The 19,828-nt window shown below is 37.8% G+C and overlaps 2 protein-coding genes across 2 annotated transcripts; both read left to right on the top strand.

The window, feature by feature from the left end:
• The first annotated feature begins 111 nt into the window (after nt 1-111).
• Nucleotides 112-7,425, top strand: LOC134663992 (intraflagellar transport protein 80 homolog). The gene is made up of 14 exons (XM_063520553.1): nt 112-281; nt 1,451-1,618; nt 1,895-2,001; nt 2,280-2,458; nt 2,734-2,823; nt 3,006-3,143; nt 3,488-3,612; nt 3,880-4,128; nt 4,233-4,393; nt 4,871-5,080; nt 5,402-5,546; nt 6,334-6,487; nt 7,018-7,158; nt 7,349-7,425. The coding sequence occupies exons 1-14, from the start codon at nt 187-189 to the stop codon at nt 7,394-7,396; spliced, it is 2,010 nt and encodes a 669-aa protein (XP_063376623.1). The 5' UTR covers nt 112-186; the 3' UTR covers nt 7,397-7,425.
• A 635-nt stretch (nt 7,426-8,060) lies between these two features.
• On the top strand, nt 8,061-19,828 carry LOC134664020 (carbohydrate sulfotransferase 11). The gene is made up of 4 exons (XM_063520584.1): nt 8,061-8,586; nt 9,199-9,456; nt 11,810-12,014; nt 19,496-19,828. Exons 1-4 carry the CDS (start codon nt 8,326-8,328, stop codon nt 19,723-19,725), a joined length of 954 nt encoding a protein of 317 aa, XP_063376654.1. The 5' UTR covers nt 8,061-8,325; the 3' UTR covers nt 19,726-19,828.

Here is a 19,828-nt window from a genome sequence, read left to right as displayed (position 1 = left end):
ACATTGACATTCTGACATTGACAGTTGACAGCTGGGTAGGCGTTTTTTGCAAGAGGCTAACCTCAAACATGTACATTGGTACGGATCTACGGATGAACATTCTCGTAACCATAGTTACTAAATAGACTTAAAAGCATAACAAAGATTTCTCATTTTCGTGATAAGCGATAACTATCAGTTATCAAAATGAAATTAAAACTTTCTTCGTTTAAAGAACCTAAACATGTTGGAGTTGTAGTCAGTGTTAGTTGGAATAACACAGAAGACGTATTTTCCTGCGGGTAAGTAATTACCTTGTACCTAAAAAAATAATTGCAATTATTTTTATGACTATGTACTTATATAATATCTACTTATATTATTTACATACCATCTACAACAATTTAAAAGATAAAAAAGGTAAAGATGTGCCTATGCATAGAACAAAACCTTATTAACCCTTTCAATGTCAGTGACCCCCAGTGATTAGGGAGCGTGCATGGCCTGTACTTGTAGGGGCTGTAGAGGGTAGCACTGGAGCATCGCACCAATGTAAGAAGTGTGAAGGTCAAGTTTACGTTTTTGATTGAAGGCTACAAGACGACAGATCAGACCAAAGAGTAGTATAATGTCAAAGAGAATAGATAGTATAGAGGGCTATTGCCAAAGTAAATTTTGTAGTCACGGTACATTTACTGCCATCTATTGACACACGATTAAAACTTAAAATAAAATTAAAAATGTATAAATGATTCAAAATATGTTTACGGATAAATGATTTTTAATTTTTATTGTTCCATACTGACCCATGTTCTTTCACTGATGTGTTAAAATTGGTTAATATCAAACGGTGTCGTCAACGCCATCTAGCCGAGAATAGGCCAAAAGTGTGTGCGCCATCTATTCGAGAATGACTTTTTCTTGATTCCCGAGGCACGTTTTTTTCTTAGACTTTATTTATCTTATACGGAGTTATATATATCTCTGATAATGTATAGGACAGAACAGACTCACGCGTGAAATATAGAGGGCAGCACCAGAGGGCCTACCGCGAACCACATTGTTGTCTCTCTGTCAAAATTACGTACGAAAATTCGTAAATACAAATGCGACAGAGAGGTAACACGTCGAACGTGGTTCGCGGTAGGCCCTCTGCTGATTAGTGTGAAGAGACAATGACATGTTAGGTCACAAGGTGGCGCGCACGGTCCCCATAGACTCAACACGTCTTGTAATGATTTTCATCATCTAATATGAACATTAGGAACGTTAGAAAGTGTAAAATATGTTCAAAACAATTTGTCGCGTCAGATTACTAACACAAATGACACTATTGTTAATCTGCAATCTCACGATTACGATTCTTCTTTATTTAAGAATAAAAACTGTTAAAAGGCGATGACCGAAAATGATTGCTTTGTACTCGGTTATTATAGCGGTTTCTAAAGCATTAACGTAATTATGGTTCTAGGGACGACCACAAACTATTGAAATGGAATTTAGTGAACAGCGAATGCATGGTGGTCACGACGTTCCCAGACGATTTCTACCCAACTGGCATGCATTTGTTTCCAAAAATCAACCAAGGGGCAAATAAGCATCAACACGATGTTATACTAGTCGGTTCTGCTGACGGAAAGTAAGTAGCCTAGGTACTAAAAAAGTATCGAAATCGAAAAAAATATGTTTACGTTATCATTTTATTTAATTATCTCCTTATAAAAATAGGTAATTTATAAACTTAAGTTCAATATGCAATAAACCAATTTTGTGCATAGTGATAATCGTATAACATTAAAAGATTTTCGTCCCTATTTTCGCTTTGTCTGCCAACGCTACGTTAATATATTTACTGTCGAATCTGTCATCGAAATTTTCGATCAAGTCAATAATTATGGTTTGATTTGATTGCTAGATTCCACATAGTAAATCATAACGGCCGCATAGAAAAAAGTGTCACCGCCCATCAAGGCGCCTGCCTTGTCGCACAGTGGAGCCCCGACGGAGCCAGCCTTTTGACGGGTAAGCACCTGTTAAATGATATTGCCTTAATGAGGCATTCCCTTTATAGTAGGATTCAATTGACCATCAGGTTTTACTGAATTATAATCGAATAATCAGCAATTAAGAGTCAAGCCTCTAAGTAGGGAAATCCTAAGGTACAAGAAAAATCATCAATGTAAATACCAAACAGAAGATTTATTTATAGTTGTATAAAATATGTTATTTCGCTTTTTTAGATACAAGTAGGATTGACTTAAAATAACCTATTTCTAAAACTCTAAGAATATTTTTTTTAGCCGGCGAAGATGGTTTTGTCAAAATATGGTCTCGCAACGGGCTTCTCCGGTCAACTTTGGTGCAGTCGGATGTGTCATGTTACAGCGCAGTCTGGAGCCCTGATAGTGGCGCTGTTTTACATACTAAAGGAGATTTCCTCGCTATAAAATATTTGAACTCAGGCTCGAAGGTGACAAAGGTAAAATCTTCTCAATTTGTAAGTTATTTACACTCTGGGGACTTCGTATCCTTTATGCATTCTTAAAAGAGTTTTAAACTATGATTGATGCAATTTGTAGAAAATATTTTAAAAGTTCATTTACAATGGTTACTGACTACTGAGCTGTTAATAATGTATTTGATCTTTCTTGTTTAAATACTTCAATTCAAGGGACAATTCAATAACAATTAACTAATGAAATTAATAAATTAATTCATTTGTTCTCGTCTACTCATGTATGTATTGTGTTGCAGTGGAAAGCACATGAGGGCATCGTATTATGCGTTACATGGAATGCTAATAACAACCTCATCATATCTGGTGGAGAAGACGGATTTTTCAAGGTGATTAAGTTTATACAATGTGTTTTTTTTTTAATAGGAACAATTACTGGACTCTATGAAAGACAAGAATTTTATTAAAACTACAAAAAACTATAGCTGATTTGGTTTTTGCCAGCCGAACTTTGGCTATTGCCTGTTTTCAGGAAAACTACCCAAAATTCATGTTTAAATTTTTATTTCAGATTTGGGACACGTTTGGCCAGCAGATTTCAGTCAGTGTAAAACATGATCAGCCCATAACGAGCGTCAGTTGGGCCCCGGCGGGAGACCTTTTTGTGATTGGTAGCTACAACCTGATAAGGCTATGTAATGCTAATGGGGTAAGTTGAATATGTGTGCCTATTGCACTACTGAACTCGTCGATTTGTAATGTAAATGAAAAGTCCACTCCAGAATTAGAACAGTTCCAAACACCTTAATAGGCTCCATGCAAAATGCTTTAATTTCTTCGTAGGTTCAAGAAAATTACTTCAATCACTTCTATTGACTTCGGTAGATAGTTTCTTATCTATGACTTGTGGAGATATAGGTCGTATGTGGCACTGGACTGTGAAGGTGTTAAAGTCTCAAAGAGGTTGTAATCCTCTTAGCTTTGCAATTTTTTTATTTGATCTCAAAAAGCAATTGAATAATATTATAACAAAAATTGTGTTATTGGTTGCAGTGGTCCCATTGCCTAGATCGTCCATCGACGGGTAGTATTTATAGCATCGCCTGGTCATCCGATGGCACGCAATTAGCAGCTGCTTGTGCTAATAGCCAAGTGCTTTTTGCACATATTATTGACAGGTACGATTAGTGACGTAAAATTATATTAAAATGGTTTGTTTTGCCATGTTTGTCTTTAAGTACAGTGGATATAGCAATATACTCTGAAATGACTACATTCATTAAGAATATTCTGCTGAGAAGTGCCGTTACATAAATATTAATAATTATGATAATATTCAGGAATATCACTTTAAATTTAAATAATAACGGTCAATTGTTCAAATCATAGATTATGAAATGTATAAATTACCTTATTAAAACTCAATCTTTTTTTTTCCTGTTTAGAGAATACACGTGGAAGACTTATGCCTGCACACAAACCGGTCGCAAAGTCATCGCCATCAAAGACATCACAACCGACCAGAGTGATCAGCTCGACTACCCCGACAGAGTGATACAGATTGCTCTAGGCTTCAACCATCTTGTGATTGCGACAGTCAAGCAATGCTTCATACACAAACTGACCTCGTGGAATACACCAGTGACGTTCGATTTAAAAGAAGGCACTATTAGCATGATTTTGCTGGCGGAAAAGTAAATTATTAAATGCTATAGATTTTTTTTGTTGTACTGAGAATGTTCAATCAAATTACGCTCAAATTAATTATATTATATATAATTATGTTCATCTATTACAGATGTTTATGCATAGTTGAGCGTACGGGAGTGTCTATCTACAGCTACATGGGACGACTATTAGCCAGCCCGCGATGGGGTGCCCGTCCTGATACTTTAGGGCGCTCTGCCCTATCGTTGGGTCCTGATGCTCTTGCAGCTATTGATCAGACTGACAGGAAATGTAAGAATGCAGCACTTTCTGTCAATTCGCAATCTCATGTCTCGTAACTTATACTGTACCTACTGCGTCATCCAGATGTCATACAGTCGCTATCTGATATATTGGAGCGGCGGACACATGTACAGATATTTTCGAGTAGTTAGTACTTTAGCCGCTTCAATTTATCTAATGACAACTGTACAAAACAGTATATGATGATAATAATGATACTAATTATTATTATATATTGGCCTCTATGTATGAAACCTAATTCTCATTATGGGTTTACAAAGCATATAATTGTGAGGATCTGAGTGCATAAGGGGCCATAATCTTCATAACTTTAAATCGGCAAAAGTATAGCGTGTACGGAGTGCTCCTAGGTAATCCTTTAGTTGTTGTAGTTGTAGCAGTCCTTACTTGAAGAAAACGGTTTAGTTAATTTACCATTACCACCTCTTCTCAGATCTCGGGTCACTTCAGCTGTTTTCTTTTCAGTGATTCACGTTTTCGATCTGCCAACTGGGCTTATCGTACGCAGTTCTACGGACAATACTGTCACGAAGCTGACCCATAAAATGACGGTGTCAACCATAGCTCTCAGTCAAACGGGACCTATTTCTGAGAGGCAGTTGGCATTGTTAGACTACAACAGAGACCTGTACGTCGCTACTGTTAAAGATAACAAACCTAAGTTTGTTAAATTGGGTAAGACACCAAGGGATTCAAATTAGATATTTAATCGAGTAATTAGATTCCAACTTAATGCTAAAATATGTACTTATCCTTTTCTAGACAACAATCATGTGTCGTTAAACTGCTAATGATCTATTCTGTCAGAGCTATAAATATTCAGCTGTCTACCCATCTAGTCTGGCTGGTTCATCAGGTTTTCCTACTAGGTAGTCTCAAAGTTCAATACCCACCTATAAATTTAACGAGATATTTGACATAATTGAGATTTGCAAATTTATTCAACTGTCTTAAGCTTAACTGTCATAAAATAATCAGTAAATATTTTTTTGATAGGGTCTCAGATCCTAAGTATAGCGTGGAGTGCTGAGACGGAACTACTGGTTGGGCTACGAGCCAGCACTGCCGTAGCCTGGTGCTGTCCCAAGGCCGCCACTCAGCCAGATTGGCTAGCATTGACCACAGTCAGTAAGGAGATCTCGTAAGTGTTACATTTGGATAGGTTTACTAATGAAGGTTTTAGTTAAAAATGCAAATAACGCTTCTACCACCACATTTTTGCATTTAAGTAAGTATAATGCTGGACTACATAAAAGCTAAATAGTTTTATACGTCTAATTACATTAATACTTCTACTGGCGCGCGTTTCATTGAAACTGGTTTCAGGGTTACTAACAATTTACACTTGGTTTTAATGTTTGTAGAGCGTGTACTGTCATGCATAATGCGTTGGCTACTTCCTTCCTAATTAAATTCCGTAACATAATAAGTTTTTCTTTTGTTTGCAATCTCATGAGTTCTATTAATTACTATTCAAAAGATCCAGTGTTATTTCCTATCACTCAATTAGTAACCTGACTAGGGATGTACCTCCCTTGTATTGTATGTGATATTATACTACTGGTGAGTTAAATCACCAGAACTCTTGGACTGAGGACGCACTATGTCGAGGACCAGGGTCTTATAAAACTTCACATCAATATCAATAATCCTTGCGTTACAGTCTATCGATAGGCCGCGACAACCGGTAACCCTGTCTTACTGTACGAAAATGATGGTTAAACACATTTCGATATAGAAAATATCCTATTAATGTCATGGCTCCTCTATACGATGGGCCAACGCCGGCCACTCCAAGGGACGCAGCCATGCGGTAGAATGAGATAGCAATATCACTTGCTCCCTCTAACGCATAAATGCGTCCTTTGGAGTGGCCGGCGTTGGCCAATCGTGTAGAGGAGCCATCATATTTTACACTTTGTCTACAGTGATCTGGGTCGCAACCCGACGGTAATGAGCGTAGAGGACGGCGTCGCACGGATCTGTCGCGGCAACGGCTCGCTACTGCACGTTTCTTTAGCAACTTTCCCGGAAAAGTTGCTCAAACACGTCGCTGCTAATATGTGGCAAGCGGCTTTACAGGTAAATTGCTGTTAGGTTTACTATACAGTTTATTATGTTGTAAGTTCCTATAAATAAGTATTTTTTATCATAATAATCATACGACAGTTTAGATTATATTACTAGCTTATTAAACTTTTAGTCAGGCTGAAGCTTCAATCACGGATAAAATGGACTCTTGCCTATACCTACCTACTTGCACTTCTAAGAACGTGACGATTGCGATGATAGGCAATGAAAGCATGGACAACATAGGGTGATCAACTGATCATTATTAAATTGAAAACATTTGCTGATTTTACCAAAAACAATAAAAACATTGAGAATTTGGTATAATTTCTACTTTAAAACTTTTAAAATAACGTGCTTAACGCTTGTGCACAGTTTAATTACAAGGCTTAACATATTAATTTCTATGTAGAGACAAAACTAAACTATTATATATATATACTGGCAGTATTCTGGATCGAGTAGTTAATGTATATAATGTATAACCAGTAGTGCAATAACAATAACATAGCAATCTCCAATAAAACCGTTTTATTTTAAAGCTGTGCCGGACGGTGGAAGATGACACTTTATGGGCGTGCCTTGCTGTACTGGCTTGGCAACATCACCAACTGAGCGTAGCCGAAGAAGCCTTTTCGCTTATAAGACAGTATCATCAAGTGTGCTATATACAACATCTAAGGGTAAAGAAAACTTTATTTATCTTTTAATCTAGGCGACGGCAAGTTTTACATACAACTAGTCGTATCTAGCTCAGTGACATCTGTGAGCACTATAGGTAACTCGTCACTTATGCCCACCTTGACTTCAAAGGGTTAAAATGCAAAGATAAATTAGTTAATTAATAAATAATACATATTAATTTTGTTACAGAACACAATCCCGGAGCGATTGACATCCAATGAAATATCGGCAAAGTAATAAAATAATATGCAATTCGTTAGATATTATTATTAAATAAACAATGAATGCAAAAACTATGTTTTTTATGGGAATCTATTTTTAGTTGACCCTTTATTGAAAAACGCTTCAAACAGTTCGAAGTTTGAAACCACCCTTGATTACCATATTCGCATCATTCTATCTCTGTTTGGTAAGGCGTACTACTAATTTTATATCCTGCTCTGTGAAGCCGGTTGTTTCCTCCCACCTCACGGCGCTGCGCGGCACGCAGTGTTGCGAACTTGGCATAAATGATGCCAGATCTGGCATATTTTCACTCGTTTTGGCACCAAAATTTCACATTTAGCATCTCGCATATTTTTTAGCATAATTTAGTTTAAGCCAAGTTTGAACCAAGTTGGCAGCAACAATATGCGCCATTGCCTTAATGTGGTTCATATTTTCATATGAATTTTGACTTTTGTGGACGGATGGACGTCGAGGGGCTATAAAGCTGGTCAAATAGATCTTGTCAGTAGAAAAAGGTAGCAAATTTGAAAAATGTATGTATTTTTTGTGTCTAATTTTATTTCAAGTGACATTTTAGCATATTTCAAAAAACTTTAGTATAATTTGGGCATATTCTTCACATCAGTCTAGCATTTTTTCTAAATCCGAGTTGGCAACACTGGCGGCACGCTTCTTCATTCAGTAAAACTGTCAAAGCTGCAAGTTGTGGATGTGTGGCCGTCAGTAACATAGAAACATTTCGTAAAAATAAACTAAAATGAAACTTCTGAATCGAGCTGGTTTTATAACAAAAACAGTGTCTGACTATTCGTCGCAAACCTAAAACTAGTGCCATTCTATCGGTTTCTATCACTAGAGTGCGTGTCCCACATTTTAAAACGACGAAAGTTGTAATTTAGAAAGAAAAGTGTGATGTTCATTTTAATTTGTTGTGAAAAATGCGTGCCGTGAATAGTTTGTTGTTGATAAACTTTTTCTTGTGTGTGTGCGGGGATGATAATGAGATTTCGAATGAGATTGAGACGAAAAATCATTCGTTAGAGTTGACCCAATCCTTGAACTTGGCACGGCAGGAGTTAATACAAGATACATGTTCGCGTTTCCCTCCTCGATGGAGCTTAGATGACTTGCCACCGAGCCGTTTGGAACACATTTTAGTCGACGAACATCGAAAACTTCTCTATTGCTACGTCCCAAAGGTGAGTTCAAGGCAAACTTGTCTAGTATTTACTTATTCTGATTCATCTTAAAAGTTCTAAGGGGTTTTGGACATAACTGACGTAGGTACCGTTGCCCTTGGGGACATTTCCATGGAATCTAAAGTCATAAATAGATGACTCATAAACTGCTACATTAAATTAATGTACCTAATTAATATTCTTATCTATTAATAGTAAATAAAAATATTTCAGTTATCATTTTCAACCTTGTATTAAACTTGACCTCTGAACAACAATACTGAAAACATATTTAGGACTGGCATTTGGACTCTGTGTATACAAATGTTAAGGTTCAAAATTGCTTGAAAATCTTGAAAACAGCCAGTTCCAATAAAGCTTAATAAAAAAAACCATTTATACTTGGTCAAGCAGATCTTGTCAGTAGAAAAAGGCGGCAAATTTGAAATATGTAGGCCCGAAGGGATATCGTCCCATAGAAAATTTGAATTCCGCGCCTTTTTTTACTGACAAGATTTGCTTGACCAGCTATATTTCCTTTTAAATTTACTATTAACTTTTGTAGGACTATGTTTTCACACTTTCTGTGCCAAAAAATATTTAAAAAAAAACTTCCAAAACTTTTTTTTACAGGTGGCCTGTACAAATTGGAAGAGAGTGCTAATGATACTGGCCGGCAAATGGAACAATACTAATGTCCTCTCTATACCGGGCAGTCTGGCCCACTCTCCGGGCATGTTCAGAAACCTCAGCTCCGTATCAAAACGGGACAGAGATTACATGCTAGAAAATTATCACAAGATGATTATAGTCCGGAACCCCTTTGAGCGGTTGCTGTCAGCTTACAGGAATAAGTTGGAAGGAGACACGCCTAGTGCTAAATATTTTCAGGTGAGTTTTATTTTGTTATTAGTTTTATTTATTTCTTTCTTAACTTTAGTTATAGTCAGGGTATTTATGCCAAAAGTTAATTACAGGTTTATTTTTTCATTGATTGTTTTTATAATTTTTTTTTTATTTAGTGCAACACATGATTTAAGTCTACTTTCATAGGTACCGAATTCCTCCAGTAGTTTGTATGATTCTTGCAATGTATACGCTTTATTTTAATTGTAATAAAGAACAAGAAGAAAGAGATTACTTACTCCTATACAAACACATTACATTTAAAATAATTTGGAGATACCTATTTTATAAAAGTCCAAAACTTCCCAAAAGGCCAATTCGAACGTGTACCTGTCTTCAAACCGATATTTGAATGATATTGGTTAGCTGTCATTCGCGCGGGCGTCTCGCTCGCATTATGTACGGATAAATCAGCGAAATGAACGAGCGAGTGACAGCTATATACCTATTATGAGCTCTCATAATCCTAAACTATACTATCAACTATAACTGATATGATATATGATTCAAATATCGGTTTGATGTCAGGTGCAAGTCCGAATTGGCCTGCAAGTAAAGAATGATAACCGATTTGAAAATAGATCACTTAAAAGTCTTAAAACTAATTTAACTATGCCTCAAACTTATATACAGCTACGTAACTTGTATGATTACTTAATTTAAATTGATAAGCGCCTATTGTCTCCAAATGAGCCGGCCTTGTCGCCAGTAACGATGATTGATAACCATTTGTTGTCCAAACACAAGTGTCTGACAGGATTAACGAGTAAGAATTTATTATTGACACTATTGGAGATAACAATTTTGGTACGTTTCATAAATATAAATGGCCCATTTTATTTTGTTGCCGAATTTTATTTTCGTCTTTGGGGCTATTCATAAATTACGTCATTTCAAATTAGGGGGGGGTCTGAACTGAACATCGGATGACGGTAGCATGAAGTAGGAGGAAATGGGGTCATTTGAAGCATGATTTTTGGATGATTATAGGGGGGGGGGGGGGTCAAAAATCGTCAAAAATCGATGACGTAATTTATGGACAGCCCCTTTGGTTGATAAAGTTCAGTTTTGTGTATAAACATGTGGGAGACCGAGCTTTGGTCAGAAAACATATAAGAACTCAAAAAGCGCGTTTTCCCAGAGCTAAGACCTAGCTAGATCGATTTATCGCCCCCGAAAACCTCCACATTCCATATAGCAAATTTCATCGAAATCGTTATATACAAAAATTGCTCATTTAAAGGTATAAGATAAGAAAATCTGAGATAACAGCAATATGTACAATTGTAGACATAATTATAGCAATCTTCACACTTTTACGATCACAATTGCGTAGCTTATTAAAACTTTCACTGGCTATCTGCTATCTACCTCTGTAAGTAAAATTATTAAAGGTATAATGCATTCTAAACCTAGTTAGAGGCCGTTGCATAGTAACATTGCTCTCTCTCTGCTCCGGCATCGAATCAAAATAAAACAGAGGGCATACCACAAACACCGAAGATCGCAAATTGCGGGCATCTATTTTACTCCAATTAAGCCGTAATTAGATTGACATTCACCTTGCGGTCATATCTTTCGTAATAGACGCCGTTTGTTAGTGAACCTTCTGTAGTACCTAGTACTATTAATCTTCTTCTTCCTGGCGTTATCCCGGCATTTTGCCACGGCTCATGGGAGCCTGGGGTCCGCTTGACAACTAATCCCATGATTTGACGTAGCACTAGTTTTTACGAAAGCGACTGCCATCTGACCTTCCAACCCAGAGGGGAAACTAGGCCTTATTGGGATTAGCCCGGTTTCCTCACGATGTTTTCCTTCACCGAAAAGCGACTGGCAAATATCAAATGATATTTCGTACATAAGTCCGAAAAACTCATTGGTACCTAGTACTATAAATACTGTTATTTAATCTGTGCCATCAGATATTATATTAGAGAGGGCAAGGTATTAACATACTCGTATATCTGAACAAAACCTTTAGTTATTACTAAAGCGTTAAAGTTTATGTTGGCGACTTAACCTATACCTTAGGTACAACTTTATGCTAACAATAAGTATAGGAATAATAGTTTAAATTGTGAGATTAGTATCATGACGTCTAGTTTATTACTTATGTTGTTTACGTTCCAAACGGAAATACGCCAGGTACGTAGTATTGTCTATCAACGTATCTATTTGCGTTAGTGACGTAGTATCGCTGTAGGCAAAATTACTGTTTTTCCTTTTAATGGGTATTTTACCATTTATTGTATCCTAGAAGTACTCGGTGAACTCGATCACGTTTTACCTACTAAATTAATTTTGAGCATCATTTTCAACAATCTCTCTCTTCCAGGATCGCGTTGGCCGTCGCATCATCAGGACCTACCGCCAGAATCCAAGCAACGAGTCCCTAGAGCTTGGGAATGACGTCACGTTTAAGGAGTTCGCTCTGTTCCTGACCAACCGGTCAGAGGAGCTTGCGGATGTGGTTAACAATGAGCACTGGCAACCCATCACTAGCCTGTGCCATCCGTGTCTCATCAAATATACTTTAGTTGGTGAGTTTTAACATTTGCATGTAAGCGTAGCGGTAAAGTCAGCTTAGACGGTCAGAGAGTGGCAGACGTGAATGCGTCACTATTAGAGCCTGACAGTGGCGTCACGTTTAAGGAGTTCGCTCTGTTCCTGACCAACCGGTCAGAGGAGCTTGCGGATGTGGTCAACAACGAGCACTGGCAACCCATCACTAGCCTGTGCCATCCGTGTCTCATCAAATATACTTTAGTTGGTGAGTTCTAACATTTGCATGTAAGCGTAGCGGTAAAGTCAGCTTAGACGGTCAGAGAGTGGCAGACGTGAATGCGTCACTATTAGAGCCTGACAGTGGCGTCACGTTTAAGGAGTTCGCTCTGTTCCTGACCAACCGGTCAGAGGAGCTTGCGGATGTGGTCAACAACGAGCACTGGCAACCCATCACTAGCCTGTGCCATCCGTGCCTCATCAAATATACTTTAGTTGGTGAGTTATAACATTTGCATGTAAGCGTAGCGATAAAGTCAGCTTAGACGGTCAGAGAGTGGCAGACGAGACGTGAATGCGTCACTATTAGAGCCTGACAGTGGCGTCACGTTTAAGGAGTTCGCTCTGTTCCTGACCAACCGGTCAGACGAGTTTGCGGATGTGGTCAACAATGAGCATTGGCAACCCATCACTAGCCTGTGCCATCCGTGTCTCATCAAATATTCTTTAGTTGGTAAGTTTCTTATAATTTTTTGTCAAGCAGATACGATACTATAAATTAAAAAAAAAATGGAAATAGAATGGGATGGCCGGAATTGGAAAAAAAAAAACCACTTCGGGCAAGATTCGAACTGGCGACCTATTTGCACACCGGTCTAATCGCTCTTGACCAACTGAGCTACAAGCTTAGGTATTAGGTACCAGAAGCGTGCGGAGTAACGTAAGTTGTAAACGTAAATAATACATCATTTCAAAAGTAATGACCATGACTACTGAATTCACTATAAGTACACAACGCTCAGTGTTCTAAGGTTTATTGGCTTTATTGCCTGCTTATTATCCAAACTGTCAAGTATTGATGATTTAGCTGTTAAATACTTTAATGTCACAAGTCACAAATAAGTGAATTATCTATTTTCTTACCAATAAACATGTAAATGAGACTTCAAGCCCGCTTGCGAAGTAAATATTTGTAATTTGACACCCGGGGTCCCGTTGCCGAGACAATCATAACATTCATAACTGACACTTGTGAAAGTACAAAATGTGCATTGTCCATTGGACTCGCAATGATGTCACGTGTTTTAATACGAAGTCCGATCCAGACGCTATTACTAAGCTAAAAATATATATTTGTAACTGGAGAACTAATGACTTTGACCACGTGAATGTGTATGTTTAGAAGAAAAAAAAACTAGAAACTGAATAACAAAAAAACATTGAATACTATACTTGCTCACGAAATTTCACGAGAATCGTTTGAGAATAGGCCATGTGGATGAGGGCAGTTTGACAGAAAGCAAAACAAAAATACAAAAGCACAACCCTAGCTGAAAAGAAGGCGCTGAAGGCGATGAACGTGCAGATTTTTTCTGACTAAAGACGGTATTCCCTAGGTTTTTGATGGTCCGCACAAATCTGCCCAAATATCTGTTTTATAACATTTTGTAATCGAAATTCTTCGAAGACGATTTATTATCCTTTATCTCTTTATAACCATTGACACCATTTTTTCACGCGTTTTTCGTAATCGCTCCTCTACTTGCGTCACACACGACGTATTGCTTACCTGACCCTATATTCACATGTAAGCCCACGACTCAGCAAAACCAACGTATTGTGACCACGAGATACGTAATAATAATGCTTATTCGGAAGCCACACTTACAGTAGGTAGTTGCTAGGCAACTATGGATCGGTGAGCGATTTGAATATAGTGACCTTTCGATGTAAATCTCCGAATGACTTGTTTACATTTTACGACCAACGTGAAATATATGTTTACACGTTTGCACCTTATTCCATCGTAATAGGGCGTATAATGTGTACAAAGTTTTGAAGACGTATGTAGGGTTAAATGTATTTTTACCCGATTTATTTTACCGTTTGTCAATGATACAAGTAGATGTGTGACCCAATTATCGCAGTCGATTTGGTAATTAGTTTCAATTGAGTTGAGTCCAATAGAGACGTTTGTTTGGTCATTTTGAGAGACAGCCAATCATAAATATAGTAAGTAACAAATACTCATATAAACATATGGGACGATTTTCCAAAATAAATATACGAACCTACAAAATTAAATGAGAAATGCTGTAATACCTACTTAATTTTAGGGCAATGCCTACACACAGCACACACGGACACGCGAACGGGTCTCAGCACTCTCAGTACCTGAAAAGTATCCAGGCTCTCCGGATTATGTCAGGCTAAGTGACTAAAACCACAAAACAGATAGGTACAGAAATCAATCTACATACAAAGCGCGCTCGAGCAACGCACACATAGACACTGCTCATGGACACGATATCTCGGACCGGTTGGGACCACTGCGAGCGCGAGTGCCATCCGCTTGAAACACGCGTTTGTGTCGTCTGTGAACTTTTTTGTGCAATAATGGAGAAACAAAAAAAGTTATTATAACTGTTCAGTACTTAAATGTTTGTTTAAATTCAACATTAAACGGTGAATTATCGTTTTCAAACTACCAGTTTAACAAAGACATTAAAATAAAAATATTTTAGTTATTATTAAATTATATTTCTATTCTTCCCGTTCCATCCTCAACAATAAATCAAACAACTAGATACGAGCTGATACGAGTGCTACTACCACGATAGTTTTTTGTGCATATAAGCTATAGTTATCGACCCTAGAGCGACCGCCGAGCGTAGGTATGAAAAGTGAAGTACATACATGTAATTGACTTCTGTACCTATCTGTTTTGTGCTAAAACCGTGAAATTGTCAGGCTAAGGCCCACTTGCACCATTCCACTAACCCGGGGTTAACCGGTTAAACCTGGAGTTGCCATGGATACAAGTACCTACAATTTGACACTAAGTTAACTTTTTAACCGCTTAACCCCGGGTTAGTGGGATGGTGCAAGTGGGCCTTAGTGACTAAAACCGTGATATTATTATAGCGCGTACTCTTGAAACCTGATAATGTAGACATAATTAAAACAAGTAATTTGCATGTATATAATTACAAGAAGACATAAAAGCGCCCATTTTATGTTTACCAAACTGAAATCCTCACATCAAATAAACCAATCCGTCCATGTCGAACAGAACTTGATTTACTGCTTGCGGCGCGCGTCAACGGCACTGACGTAATATCGCCTGATGCCATTGCTTAAAAAACCGGGCAAGTGCGAGTCGGACTCGCGCACGAAGGGTTCCGTACCATAATGGAAAAACCCTAAAAAAGGCAAAAAAAAAAACGGTCAACCATCCAAATACTGACCCCGCCCGACGTTGCTTTGTTGTATGGGAGCCCCACTTAAATCTTTATTTTATTCTGTTTTTAGTATCTGCTGTTATAGCGTTCTAGCTATCACGGTTCGTGAGATACAGCCTGGTGACAGACGGACGGACGGACGGACAGCAGAGTCTTAGTAATAGGGTCCCGTTTTATCCTTTGGGTACGGAACCCTAAAAATAACTAGCCTTTACGACTTTACCATACGCTTTGAGCTGTGACTGTTGTCTTAATAAGCACGTTGTTCCTCGTCAAAAAATATATTCATTAAATGTTACAAAAGACATATCGGGACTCGTAAATAATAACACACTTTCCAAATGTACTATTATTGTGTAAAAAAATGTTAAGATAGACGGTTTTAGAATTCTTAGGGCGTAAATGTAATTTGGTATTAAGAGGGAGAAGAATTGTAAACGCGTTTAATAAACTATTCAATATTTTGCTTTAACAAATATCTATAGGTATGTTATCCAAGGCGAATTAAATCTATAGGTATTCATCAATTTAACCTCCTAAGTCCCTGCGTACAATTTTTTGTACATATTCCAAAATCTATTTTGAACTTTTATTGTGTAATTAAGGGTTCCAATTTCAAAAACATAACAATTGCTTCTGGGTCTCAGGAGGTTAAATAAAATGTACATGTAAATGTACAGTCGGTAAAAAAACGCATTTAAATGAAATCCAATCCCTTTTAGGTACTTTACCTACCTACCTACTTACTTAATGTAAGTATAAGTACGTATTCTTTCTTTTTATGTATGTGTATCATATAGTCAACAGAATCATTTACATTTTGCCAATGTATAGGTAAGTTGCATGAAAGAGATCTGCTTTATGCAAATTGCAACTGATGATCCTGACCCCATGACACCATTAAGAGCATAAAGACTTAATTCTTAATCCTTGCGACGAGATCGGTTGATACTAATCAAGCCATTAATATTTAGTTACCTACCTATTTAACTTACTTATATATGTGAAAAAACTTATGTGTGTGTACCTATCATTTGATATTTACTTGTCGCTTTTCGGTGAAGGAAAACATCGTGAGGGAACCGGACTAATCCCAATAAGACCTAGCTTACCCTCTGAGTTGGAAAGTGAGATAGCAGTCGTTTTCGTAAAAACTAGTGTCTACGCCTATTCTCGGGATTAGTTACCAAGCGGACCCCAGGCTCTCATGAGCCGTGGCAAAATGCCGGGATAACGCGACGAAGATGATGATGATGACGTATGTGAATAAATGTTTATGATTCCGATAAGTTATTTACTTAAGTGCTTACTATTACCAAAATCATCTTTCTGATAACTTATTATCAATGTTTTTGTTCACCTTTACTAGTAATTTTGTTCAGTCCAGTTTGTAATTACGTATCTATTCACGCGTTCTGGATTCTAGGTTATAGGATATTTTAATAATCTTAAAAATGACCAAGCATATTTCTAGAATTATTTCAAAGAGTCATCAGTATATAAAAATAATACCTATAAAGAGCTCATAGGCTGTCTAGATTATAATGTGTCGCTTAACTTCAAAATCGGGTAAATCCATTCGACCCTCTCAGCAAATATCTACCCTAATAGGGTAGATATTTGCTGAGTCCTTTTCTTAGTACCAAAATCGCATAATCTGACAGATGGATTACCCGAGTTTGAAGTTAAGCGACTCATATGTATAAAAAAATCTTTAAACACCGGTAAATGCGTGAGAATACTGAGAATTCTTGGAGCCTAAGAGATTTCGGAATAGGTCTGTAATATATTCCAGTAGATTGCAAGGTTATTTGACCTACTTGTGTAATATTAATAGTAGACTATATAAGTACAATAAAGTATGTGCAATGAATAATTATATGTAATGTAGACAGGTACAGTCGACGTCAAATATATGTTTACAATTTTGCACCTTACTCCTTTGTAATAAAGCGAAAATTAAACATATATTTGACGTCGATTTTACAGATAGACAGGTTATTTGCTGAACATACGCACCACACGTAACATAAACACTCACTAAGTGTGTACAGAATGCCGAAAGCGATATTAAGAGCCCTTCAACGTGCACACCAGCGGTACTGCTAAATAATCGTGATTATTTAAATTTAACGACAGGTATTTAAAAATGGGGCCGCTACGGACTGTATTGTGTATTTAAGTTTCTTTTGAATACATAAAACTAGTTTTTATGTTGCTGGATTCGTCGATCTAGGAACTCAAAACAATAACGGCCGTTTTTACTTTGGACGCATAGATTGACAAATCCAGCAACATAAAAACTAGTTTGACGATGTATTCAAAAGGTACTTAAATACACAATACAGTCCGTAGCGGCTTCCTTTTTTAAATATCTTTCGTGAAATTTAAATAATCACGATAATTTAGTAGTGGCGCTAGTGTGCACGTTGAAGGGCTCTTAATCAATAAGGTTCATTCATATTTTAAAACCAGTAGCTTGAACTTATCAGTCATTATATTTTTATATTTAGGTAAGTACATAAGTGAGGTTATAGCTACAAGAAGGTAAATTCAAACGTACATTTTGATGTCAAAACAAGGTTATTTTATTATCATCTGCCCATCCATCTCGCTCGTGCCAATACTGTATGTCATTTTGATATCAAAACGTAAGTTCGAAATTGGCCCCTAGGGCAAAGAATTTTACAGAAAAATAGGTAGGTACCTAATGCTAGCTAATGCTAATTTCCTGTGACGAGATTTTTATTCGAACCACGTGTATGTACGAAAAGTATCCGGACGACGAATTCCTGTTTTGTCAGTGACATCATCACATCACCTCTCGGTTCATTCGTTAACGATAACGACCAATCCCGATGCTATGGAGACATTTTTTAGGGTTCCGTGCACAAAGAGTAAAAACGTAACCTATTACTGACTCCGCTGTCCGTCCGTCCGTCTGTCACCAGGCTGTATCTCACGAACAGTGATAGCTCGAACAGTTGAAATTTTCACAGATGTTGTATTTCTGTTGCCGCTATAACAACAAATACTAAAAACAGAATAAAATAAAGATTTAAGTGGGGCTCCCATACAACAAACGAGATTTTTGACCGAAGTTAAGCAACGTCGGGCGGGGTCAGTACTTGAATGGGTGACCGTTTTTTTTGCCGTTTTTGCATTGTGGTACGGAACCCTTCGTGCGCGAATCCGACTCGCACTTGCCAGGTTTTTAGGGTTCCGTACCCAAAGGGTAAAACGGGACCCTATTACTAAGACTTCGCTGTCCGTCCGTCCGTCCGTCCGTCCATCCGTCCGTCCGTCCGTCCGTCCGTCCGTCCGTCTGTCACCAGGCTGTATCTCACGAACCGTGATAGCTAGACAGTTGAAATTTTCACAGATGATGTATTTCTGTTGCCGCTATAACAACAAATACTTAAAACAGAATAAAATAAAGATTTAAATGGGGCTCCCATACAACAAACGTGATTTTTGACCAAAGTTAAGCAACGTCGGGAGGGGTCAGTACTTGGATGGGTGACCGTTTTTTTTTTGCTTTTTTTTGTTTTTTTTTTTTTGCATTATGGTACGGAACCCTTCGTGCGCGAGTCCGACTCGCACTTGCCCAGTTTTTTTTTGTTTTTTGGACTTTAGTTTCTCTAGCCACAGGCAGTTCTAGGAAATTATTTTTTGTACACCTTCAAGGACCTAAGCCTTTACAGCATCTACTTTAACCCGTTCGGTCGAGCAACGTCTATAGACTTCCCCCCTTATTCATAAACGTTTACTAAAGTTGACAAGCCGATAATAACCGTTTGTCCCTTTCCGACGTATTGGTATTATGGATATACATATATAATTATGCATTACCAGGCGTGGCTCACTCCGTGATTTCGTCCCTTTGCACAGGTAGCTAAAAAAGTACATCCGCCCCACACCAATTTTGTCACTGTCACTAGCGGTCATATCTGTCCTAATCGTAACAGACGCGTTTTGTTAGAGTTATTCTTTTCTGTACTTAGTACGTACTATTATTTATTCTGTGGCATTACATCTGTATTTGTTGTTATTTCCAGGTAAATACGAGACGTTGTTAGACGACTCGCTCCTAGCCCTTCACACTATCAACGCGGCCGAAGTGGAGTTCCCTCGCCTCGCCCGCACCTCCGGCACGGCCGATAAACTACGCAAGTACTTCTCACAGCTGGACTTGCCACTCATTAGGAAGCTGTACAAATTGTACAAGTACGACTATAAGATATTCGACTACGATTTGGACAGTATAGTCGGGTTTGATTTAGGGTAGATTGAATTTACTCTCGGAGTAATTAACAACGGAGACGCCATGTCTAAAATTTTCGGTACAAAATAGTCTGCCGTTTTTTGCGGGGGAGGGGCACATCAAATGT

Source organism: Cydia fagiglandana, chromosome 4 (assembly GCF_963556715.1).
Source record: "Cydia fagiglandana chromosome 4, ilCydFagi1.1, whole genome shotgun sequence".
Taxonomy (NCBI): Eukaryota; Metazoa; Arthropoda; class Insecta; order Lepidoptera; family Tortricidae; genus Cydia; species Cydia fagiglandana.
The sequence above is the reverse complement of the archived record's forward strand: the minus strand, read 5'-3'. Positions and strand labels throughout refer to the sequence as shown.

What these genes read in the sequence shown, in the direction of transcription:
- LOC134664020 (XM_063520584.1), top strand. Translation starts at nt 8,326, where the DNA reads ATGCGTGCCGTGAATAGTTTGTTGTTGATAAACTTTTTCTTGTGTGTG. An exon ending in CTAGTGCTAAATATTTTCAG is followed by an intron (nt 9,457 to 11,809) that starts GTGAGTTTTATT and finishes TCTCTCTTCCAG; the next exon opens with GATCGCGTTGGCCGTCGCAT. An exon ending in CATCAAATATACTTTAGTTG is followed by an intron (nt 12,015 to 19,495) that starts GTGAGTTTTAAC and finishes TGTTATTTCCAG; the next exon opens with GTAAATACGAGACGTTGTTA.
- LOC134663992 (XM_063520553.1), top strand. Translation starts at nt 187, where the DNA reads ATGAAATTAAAACTTTCTTCGTTTAAAGAACCTAAACATGTTGGAGTT. An exon ending in ATGATTTTGCTGGCGGAAAA is followed by an intron (nt 4,129 to 4,232) that starts GTAAATTATTAA and finishes CATCTATTACAG; the next exon opens with ATGTTTATGCATAGTTGAGC. An exon ending in ACAGTCAGTAAGGAGATCTC is followed by an intron (nt 5,547 to 6,333) that starts GTAAGTGTTACA and finishes CTTTGTCTACAG; the next exon opens with TGATCTGGGTCGCAACCCGA.